At 34.4% G+C, this 9870-nt stretch overlaps 1 protein-coding gene across 2 annotated transcripts; it reads left to right on the top strand.

Annotated features, from left to right (window-relative positions):
- The first annotated feature begins 3457 nt into the window (after positions 1 to 3457).
- LOC145108048 (NADP-dependent malic enzyme, chloroplastic-like) lies at positions 3458 to 9870 on the top strand. 2 transcript variants are annotated; one of them, XM_079045036.1, is made up of 19 exons: positions 3458 to 3629; positions 3743 to 3938; positions 4152 to 4453; positions 4543 to 4663; positions 4749 to 4823; positions 4909 to 5060; positions 5296 to 5467; positions 5558 to 5653; positions 5755 to 5826; positions 5963 to 6046; positions 6125 to 6223; positions 6321 to 6368; positions 6971 to 7024; positions 7113 to 7301; positions 8005 to 8082; positions 8162 to 8236; positions 8663 to 8753; positions 8834 to 8962; positions 9649 to 9870. In XM_079045036.1, exons 2-19 carry the CDS (start codon positions 3912 to 3914, stop codon positions 9735 to 9737), a joined length of 1953 nt encoding a protein of 650 aa, XP_078901162.1. In that variant the 5' UTR covers positions 3458 to 3629; positions 3743 to 3911; the 3' UTR covers positions 9738 to 9870. The 2 variants fall into 2 exon arrangements, with proteins under 2 accessions (XP_078901162.1, XP_078901161.1); XM_079045035.1 differs by lacking the exon at positions 3458 to 3629 and having other exon boundaries at positions 3675 to 3938.

Here is a 9870-nt window from a genome sequence, read left to right as displayed (position 1 = left end):
GACTCCGTTTTCATCTGTCTTTTTACCGTTGAGTTCCTATTAATGAGATCTTCAACTCTCATTTAGGTCGCGTAGGCCAAAAACCGCTCGAACTAAAATTCGATTTTCGGGTCGTGCACTGCTATGTCAAATCTTAGAAAATTCATAACTTCCTCATACGAAGTCAGATTTTGGCGTTCTTTTTTGTATGTTCTCGGTTTAACATATACTACAAATTTTGTTTAGATCACTAAGGCTAAAAAGTCTTCTACCGTAAATTCACTATTTACGTCTCCCGGTGCCGTGCCGGTTTTGCCGTAAAACTTTGACGGGCCATAACTTCTTCGTTATAACTCGGATTTCGGCGTTATTTATATGTACGGAACCCTTGTAACATATACTACAACTTGGTTAAGATTAATCCTTCTAAATAATCTTCCATCAAAAATTCATTTTTGATGCTCATCGTCTCTAAATTGACTAGCCCGGATCTACGGGCGTTACATGTATGTTATGTGTTTGTATGGTATGTGGTATGATGGGGGGAACTCACTAAGCTTCGTGCTTACAGTTTTCAGTTTTGTTTCAGGTACCTCTTCAGCGAAGGGGAAGGAGTCGGCGCGGTAGCGGCACATCACACTCACGCATGATTTCCGCATGGGTTTTCTGGGATTGTACTCTGATTATTACTATTATCCGATGATATGTTTTTGAGACACGACGTAATGGTTTTATGAATTAATATAATATTAGCAATGTTTGATAAATTATTTCACATGATTACTTAATTAAAAATGAAATTTTTAGCCTTGAAAAATGGGACGCTACATGTACTACTGGATCTGCCTCATGGCATGGACTATGTACGGGTGCATTGTTTCACAGTATTGTAACACTTGGTTCATTGTGCTTTTCAGTTTAGACCCGTGGGGGTGGAAGGTTTTGTGGATTTGATCCCTAGGGGGCAAAATTGTTAACTTCGGGGAAGTTGGAGTACGTTGGGTGTACTCCTTGTACGATGGGCCTACTCATGCAGGTTGACCGCGGAGCTCACCCACGTACACTGGGTGTACGTGGAGTACGCTTAGCGTACGTAAGCAGTCTTGAAAACCTAGTTTAGGGGCTTTTACCCTATATAAACCATAAGATAGCATCTTTTTGCCTTTTTAACCAGCCTCCATACCCTTGAAAACCCTAATCCGTTCCTTAGCCTTTGTGTGGTGCTTTTGAGCTCTTGTGGGGGATTTTGTGCATCTTGAGGGGAAAGAAGAAGCTTGAAGACTCATTCTTTGGAGGAGGGCCTTGAGATCCAACTTTAGCACCTTCTTTTGGTGGATTTTGAGGTATAAAGTTCAAAGCTTATCATCTCATTTCATAGATCTACTATTGGCTTGTTTTTGGACATTTTGATCCCTTTGTTTGGTGATTGTGAGTTAAGGTCGTTTTTGGAGCTTATCCTTGTAGATCTGGACACATTAAGGGTTTCTTGAGCATAAAGGTGCAAACTTTATGGTGGTTTCGGTCTCATGTATGTGTTAAGTTATTTATTAAGCTCTTTTCAGCTCTTAAGTCCCATTAAGCCATGCATGCACATAAAGTTGGCAACTTTACGTGATAAACCACCTTAAGGAAGTCGGATATGGGTTTGGGTTGAAGTATTAATCGATTAAGAGCTGAAAATAGGAAGTGGGTCAAGATGGTGGAGTACGTCGGGCTTACAAACATGTACGCTGCGCGTACAAGCCCTCAAGCGTGTATGTTGAGCGCACAAGCTGAGTACGCCCCGCGTACTCAGCAGGTTGGGCTTTGGTCGTTTTGGGCTCTCGATTTTGGGCCATGTTGGTCTTTGGTTGTCTTGGGCCTTGTTAGGCCATCTAAATTCTATTATTGGGATGTTGAGATTTTATTGGACTTTCTTGGGTGAAGGCCCATGAAAGGGATTAAGCCCTATTTGGAAAATTGGGTCATATTTGGGCTTTGGGTGATTATTTTAGATTTTGGCCTTTTTGGACAATTAGAATGGGCCTTGGCCTTGGGCCAAGTTCGGGAAAGGGTAAAAAGGTTTTTTACCCCAATTTGGACTCTTAGTGCGAGTCAGCATACAACACTTTCTTCTGTACAATGCTTCATAAGGAGACATCTTGATGCTTGAGTGATAACTATTTGTAGGCAAATTCTACTAATGGTAAGTGGTCATTCCAGTTACCAACGAACTCTAAAGCACATCACCGCAATATATCTTATAATGTTTAGATAGTTCTTTCACTTTGTCCGTCGATTTGTGGATGATATGCAGTACTTAAACACAATTTCGTACCCATCTCTTCATGCATACTCTTCTAGAATCTAGAAGTGAAATCAACTGTTTTTTTTCTGATACAATCAATAAGGGTACACCATGAATTTTGACAATCTCTTTTACATAGGTTTCTGCTAACTTTTCCATAGACCAGGTCTCTCGTATGGATAAAAAGTTCGCACTCTTCGTCAACCGGTATGCTATAACCGAGATCATGTCGTGACTTTTTCTCGTCTTCGGTAACTTGGTTATGAAATTCATGGTAATGTCATCCCACTTACCTATGAGTACCGATAAAGGTTCTAAATTTCCATATGGCTTTTAATGTTGTGCTTTAACCCTTGAACTTGCGGTAACACCCCCTCCCCTTTAAAACCGTTAGAGGGGGGGGGGGGGGTTAGCAGGGTGTTAGCATAGATTATATTGACCCCTTTTATGGCCCTATTTGTATTTGTATCTTAAAACCTAATTTTTGTTTAATGTGACAATATCATTAAAGGAAATTCATTAGTCGCCAACAAGAACATCATTATTAGTCAAGAACATACCCATCTTCATCGATGAAGATTGAAAGACCCGGAAATGAGTCTAAAAATTTCCCCAAAATTTTTAATGTTGGTGGAGACGACCAAAGATGTCACGGTTGTCTGAACCCCGACTAAACTTACAATATCCGGTCTAATGGTAATTTTTAAATACGATAAAACAGTTCAATGATAAATCACATAAAAAAATATTTCATGACTTAGATAGGGAAAAAAAAAGATGTTTGTTACATATTGTTTATTGTCACCACAATAAGCTAAGTTTAAGTGTTTGGATAGGAATCCTTAAAAATCAGCTTATCGTGGTAGGAATAAGCTAAATAAGCTGATTTTATTCCCACCACAAACACTTTTGCAAAAATTGTTTATTACCACCGCAATAAGCTAATAAGCTATAGACTAATTTATCCAAACACCACAAAACAAATTTCACTTATCCTTAACTCTTAAATAAACTAGTTGTGATACTTTTTAGAAGGACGATAACTAGACATATACTGGACAAATCTAAAGATATGTTACTATCTCATAATCACATCTAAGTTAAATATTGCAAAAGGGCAATAAAATGAATACTTTGTGACTTTGTGTTTGTCTTCATAAGAAAACTAGCGTCTAGCTGTAAATTGTTGAGTTCTGTGGGTGGGGCAACTTCTCTTACTTGTTAGCGCAGCTCGTCAGATGTTTACAAACAAGACGAAATCTTGGTTGCAAATTTCAAGAAATCGTTCCAGTCAAATCGACCTTCCCCAGTCTTTCACTCCCAAATAAACCCATTGTTTTTTCACCTACTGTGAATGCGAGGAGTATGCGCATCCGTCCATCCTTTATATAGAATCGAATACATTATTCAGTCATATCATCATTCGAAAGTTTATAATTTTATATTTCTGAATATTTTATTTTTATTTCGTTTCAGAGATGTGCAGAAGCAGAATGTTATAATCTACAGCCATCTTCCTTTAAACAGTAGACAACACCCAGAAGACCCCTCATAAAAACCAGAGATTGGAGACGAAAGGGATACTCATACACTCATCGGAGAAATTTTAAAACCCCCCATTTCGTTCTCCGTTTCTTTCGTTAAGATGGCATTGATAGGAAACTCATTCAAGGTAATTTCACAATCATGCATCGTATTTTCTTAGTTTTCTCCTGCGATTTATGTCTGAAAATGAAAATGTCTTTGGATTTTGGCTCGAATCGAACAATCTCGCAGACGATTTCATTCCAGCTTTGAATCTTGGAAATCCGATTGTTAAGATAAAGATAACGTGTTTATCTTTTTCGGCAATATCTACTTGTTTAAATCCAACCTCATTTTGTAGTTGCACCAGAATAATTCCCTTTCGGGGATTTCAAAAATGACGCAGTCACAATCGTTGAGAGTATCAATTCATCTTCCGAAGGTAGTAGCGATGATGAACTCGAACACCCGACTGGAAAGAAACTTCAGCGTTTCAGTGGAGAGCGTTGTAAACGAGTTGAATGCTCCGACAGCCGTCGAAGTCGTCGACCCTACATCGAAACAACATCCCACCGCCGTTGGCGGTGGCGTTGAGGACGTGTACGGCGAGGATACAGCTACAGATGAGCAATTCGACACCCCTTGGTCTGTTTCCGTTGCCAGGTGATCACAAATATCAGTGAAAAGTAAAAAAGATGTAAAATTTTCTTTCAATTTGATGTGAAATTGGTAAATTTGATCACTTTTTGTAGTGGGTATTCGTTGCTGAGAAACCCACGTCACAACAAAGGTTTAGCATTCAGTGAGAAAGAAAGGGACGCTCATTACATAAGTGGGTTACTTCCTCCAGTTGTTGTTGATCAAGATCTTCAAGTATTACTCATTTTTCGTGAATTTCAATTTACAAAATGGTAAAAAAAAAAAAAAAAAAAAAAAGGTTAATACTATCGATACCCAGGTTAAAAAGATGATGGCTAACATCCGACAATATGTAGTACCTTTGCATAAGTACCAAGCCATGATGGATCTTCAGGTACCCATTTAAGTATTTCATTATTATATTCATCAAGAATACAATTTTTTTTTTTTTTTTTTTACTTTTTTTGTGATTTAATTAGGAGAAAAATGAAAGGTTGTTCTATAAGCTACTAATCGAAAATGTTGAGGAGCTTCTCCCAATTGTCTACACTCCAACAGTTGGTGAAGCATGCCAAAAGTACGGATGTATCTTCAAGCGCCCACAGGGTCTATTTATTAGTTTAAAAGACAAGTGAGTTTGTGATATCAATTAGATCTATTTAATTAATACTTTTGGTAATTTTTCAATTTTGGCAATGCCAAACATAGCCTAAAAAATATAAAAGTTTCAAACATTTTCCAAATTCAAAATGGTTAATTTGGAAAACAGATAAAAATGTTTGAAATTTTATGGTTCGAGTGTACACAAAACTACCCGAAAATGGTATTTTTGTAATTTGTCCTTTTAACTAATTATCTTTTCATAGGGGAAAGATTCTCGAAATACTAAAGAATTGGCCTGAAAAAGATATTCAAGTGATTGTGGTGACAGATGGAGAGAGAATATTGGGATTAGGAGACCTCGGTTGCCAAGGTATGGGAATACCCGTTGGGAAGCTCTCTCTTTATACTGCTCTTGGAGGAATTCGTCCTTCACTTGTAAGTTTTCAAAGATTATAAAACATTATGTTTTTATTTATTTATTTATTTATTTCATGTAACGATTGCTAAAAATCATGTATGATATAGTGCTTGCCTATAACCATAGATGTGGGCACAAACAATGATAAGTTGTTGAACGATGAATTCTACATTGGTTTGAGGCAAAAAAGAGCAAAAGGACAGGTTGACTTTTTATGTTTTGCTAAAAAAAATGTTTCAATAAAAAAAATTATAGATTATTGAGGTAAATTGTGGTTATAATGTAATATAACTATATTTGCTAGGAATATGCTGAACTTATGAATGAGTTTATGTCTGCTGTGAAGCAAAGCTATGGTGAGAAAGTTCTTGTTCAGGTTAGTAACATTTATAATAATAATAATAATAATAATAATATATTAAATAAGTATTCAAGATTTTCATTCTAAATATTGATTACATTCTCCAACAAATGATTCTCAATTTTTTTGATCTTTGTAACTTGTTTTGTAGTTTGAGGATTTTGCTAATCACAATGCATTTGATCTTCTTGCAAAATACAGTTCCACACACCTTGTTTTCAATGATGATATACAGGTATATATAGGCATTCTGATTTATTACATATTTCTATTATTGGCAAATATTTATTAAGATTTTGTGATTTTATTTTAGGGGACAGCATCAGTGGTTCTTTCGGGGCTTATTTCTGCATTAAAATTAGTTGGTGGATCTTTGGCTGACCATAGATTTCTATTTCTTGGAGCTGGAGAGGTAAAAATAAAATAAAAATATATATTTGCTACATTTATTTTTGTCAAATTTTGTTGTTTTTAATTATGTTTAAATTTGAGCTTTTATTTATTCACAGGCTGGCACAGGCATTGCTGAACTCATAGCACTTGAGATATCAAAACAGGTAAAAAAAAGTTTAATGAAAAAATTTACCACTTTTTAATGTGATATTTAACAAATTGGTCACCAATTTGTTAAAATTGCTTGTAGATAGATTTACGTTTTTGAATATTTTTTTGTCGCCTTTTTCAGTAAAAGTTAATTTCACAACTTTTTGACATTGACAAACTAGAAATTGGTGGTCATTTTGTCATTTTGTGCTATTGTTCAAGAAAGTGGTCAATTTTTAAAATATGACATCATAATTATCCCAATAAACAATATTTTACAAACACAAAGAAAAAAAAAGAAAAAAAAAGAGATCAAGTGATATATATGTATTAACTTATTAGGAAATTGTCAGAAAAGTCCCAATATTTTCAGGAAAGTTACACTTTAGTCCCAAGATTTTTTTTTTGAACGTTAAAGTCCTGATTATTTTTAAAAACACGATTATATGTCATTTCCTGTTAAAAGAAAAAAAAGGACTTTTTTGTAAACTTGAGCCAAAATGAAATAATCGGGACTTTTTTGTTCAAAAAAAAATCTTTGGGACTAAAGTGTAACTTTCCTGAAAATATTAGAACTTTTCCGACAATTTCCCTAAGTTATTATGTAATCATGTAGACAAAAGTTCCATTGGAAGAGACTCGAAAGAAGGTTTGGCTTGTTGACTCTAAGGTAAAGATTATAAAACATGAAAAACTCTTTTCATATCATCTCGTTTTGAGTAAATTATTTATTTTTAACAAAAATCGTATTATTTTAGGGGCTAATTATTAAATCCCGGTTGGACTCACTTCAACATTTCAAGAAACCGTGGGCCCATGAACATGAACCTGTTAAAGAACTTCTTGATGCTGTCAAGACGATCAGGCCAACTGTGTTGATTGGATCTTCAGGGGCAGGACAGACATTTACTAAAGAAGTTATTGAAGCTATGTCGTCTCTTAATAAGGTAATTAGGGGTGTTCGTTTGGATGGATCGGTTTGATCCGATCCAATCAAGTGAATCCAAATTGATTTCGGTTTTCAAAACATGGATCCGAATAATCCAAACTAAATTCAAATCCGATCCGATCCGATCCAATTACAATTCGGTTGGATCGGTTTTTATAATTCGGTTTTCAAAAACCGAAACATTTTAATACGATATATAATATAATATTACCTAACGTTACACAAGAAGCAAAAACAAATTATTTGGTTGTGATTTGAAATATATAAACAACTAATAAGAAGATATATTATAGTTAAATATTTTATAGATAGAAAACTTTTGAAATAAATGCATATTGATGTTTTTTTTCATCGGGTGAAACGTTTTGAACCTATTTGAACAAAAAAATTACAAAATTAATAAATAACTATAGATATATATTATAAATAGATAAATAATAAATGTTTATTCGGTTTTTTTGGACTATTCGGTTCTTATTTTATAAACCAAAACCAATCCAAAATCCAAAATAATAATTCGGTTTTGTTGAAAACCAATCCAAAAATCCGAATATCCAAACCAAATAGTCCAATCCAAATTGTCCAATTGGATAATTCGGTTTTATCTGAATAGTGAACAACCCTAAAGGTAATCGTTTATTTATAATACTAAATACCCAAACTACCCTCCGATTAAGCCTCATAAATTATCGGTTTTTCAGAAACCTGTTATTCTTGCTCTTTCCAACCCAACTTCACAATCTGAATGTACTGCTGAACAAGCTTATAACTGGAGCCAGGTTTGACTTTTTTCCTACCAAATTTTGACCTAAATTTTTTACCCTTAATAGTATAACCTTTTTTTTTTCAATTTTATAGGGTCGTGCAATATTTGCAAGTGGGAGTCCTTTCGCTCCTGTTGAGTATAGTGGAAAAATCTATGTATCCGGACAGGTTTTTGATCTTTTTCTTAAACCCTAAATCTAAAGTTAATCACAAAAAATGACCAAAATAGGAGGTGTATTATAATTAACAAAATTATCACTTTTTTCACATTTAACACGAAAAATAACCACTCATTTTGCACTATGGATTTTGCAAATTGCAAAATAACTTTATGAATGGTCCCCACTAGGAAAAAAAAACCTTAAATTATTGTTTTTTTGCGAAATGACATCATTTCGCAAATTTTAAGGTTTCTTTTTGTGGTGGGGACCAATCATAAAGCAATTTCGCAATTTGCAAAATCAATATTGCAAAATGGATGGTTATTTTGTGTTGCATGTGAAAAAGTTGGTGATTTTGTTATCATACACCTCCTATTTAGGTCATTTTTGTTATTATATATGTTGACTTTTTGTGAATTGATTATTGTTGCAGTCGAATAATGCTTATATTTTCCCTGGATTGGGTCTGGGGTTGATAATGTCTGGGGCGATTCATGTTCATGATGATATGCTTTTGGCAGCTTGTAAGTTTGCATAATGCAAAAGCTTCTTGTTTAATGTTTGTTGTTGTTTGTTAAGTGATATGTTTGTTTGTTTTGAACAGCTGAAGCTTTGGCTGAGCAAGTTACACAGGAGCATTTAGACAATGGACTAATTTACCCTCCGTTTACTAATATACGCAAGATTTCTGCTCATATTGCTGCTAAAGTTGCAACCAAAGCATATGAACTTGGTGAGATCACCCTCTAACTCGAATCACTTTTTTTTCATTTGTACATGTTAAATATATCGAGTCCCGGTTTTCTCTCTAAAATAGCCCTTATATATAGAGATGGATAAGACTTTGTGTAGCTTATGTGGGACCCTAACACACATTAGACTATGGTTATGTTAGACAAACTAGCTAAAAACTAGTTGCTAGCTGAAAAACCAGTTGATATATGCTAGCTGAAAACTAGCTGATATCTGAAAAACTAGCTACTAGCCGATAAAAAATGACGTTTGGCAAAAAAGTAGCAGATAAGCTAGGTAAGAAATGTAAATAACATAAATGAGCATGCATAAAGAACAATTTTTTATACATAATAAATGTTATATTGGGAGAATTTTAAAAGAACACCATAAGCTTTTTAAAACACCAATCTAAGAACTTTTTTTTAAAAATTAGATAATAAGCTACTTTTTTATTTGTTGAACATGACAATCTACAAAGCTTGAAAAATAAGTTAGTTGTGGCGTACCAAACATAACGTATATGTGTTGAGTTTGCTCTGATACCGTGTTAGTTAGATAAATGAAGTTCTAAAATTTCTTGCTTCAAGGGCATTTTTGGAAAAAAAAAATCCAGGACTCTAGATATCTAAGAGTACGAAATAGTAGTGCTAAATCGAAACTGTGTTTTTTTTTTTGGGTGTGTAGGTTTGGCAAGTCGACTTCCTCAACCAGAAAACTTGGTAGCTTATGCTGAGAGTTGCATGTATAGCCCTAGCTATCGAAATTATTGTTAGGTTTTTGATAAAAGTTTGGTTGATTCGGCTCCTTATGTTGTTTTAGATAGAGTAGTTTTGTATGTTAATTAGGTCATCTTTTGAACCCTCTATATGCTTTTAATATTATATTAGACTGAACAGAAAATGACCA

This window comes from Lactuca virosa, chromosome 4, assembly GCF_052849685.1.
Source record: "Lactuca virosa cultivar CGN04683 chromosome 4, Lactuca_virosa_CGN04683_v6, whole genome shotgun sequence".
Taxonomy (NCBI): Eukaryota; Viridiplantae; Streptophyta; class Magnoliopsida; order Asterales; family Asteraceae; genus Lactuca; species Lactuca virosa.
The sequence above is the reverse complement of the archived record's forward strand: the minus strand, read 5'-3'. Positions and strand labels throughout refer to the sequence as shown.

What these genes read in the sequence shown, in the direction of transcription:
- LOC145108048 (XM_079045036.1), top strand. Translation starts at nt 3,912, where the DNA reads ATGGCATTGATAGGAAACTCATTCAAG. An exon ending in AAAAAAGAGCAAAAGGACAG is followed by an intron (nt 5,654 to 5,754) that starts GTTGACTTTTTA and finishes TATATTTGCTAG; the next exon opens with GAATATGCTGAACTTATGAA. An exon ending in TTTTCAATGATGATATACAG is followed by an intron (nt 6,047 to 6,124) that starts GTATATATAGGC and finishes ATTTTATTTTAG; the next exon opens with GGGACAGCATCAGTGGTTCT.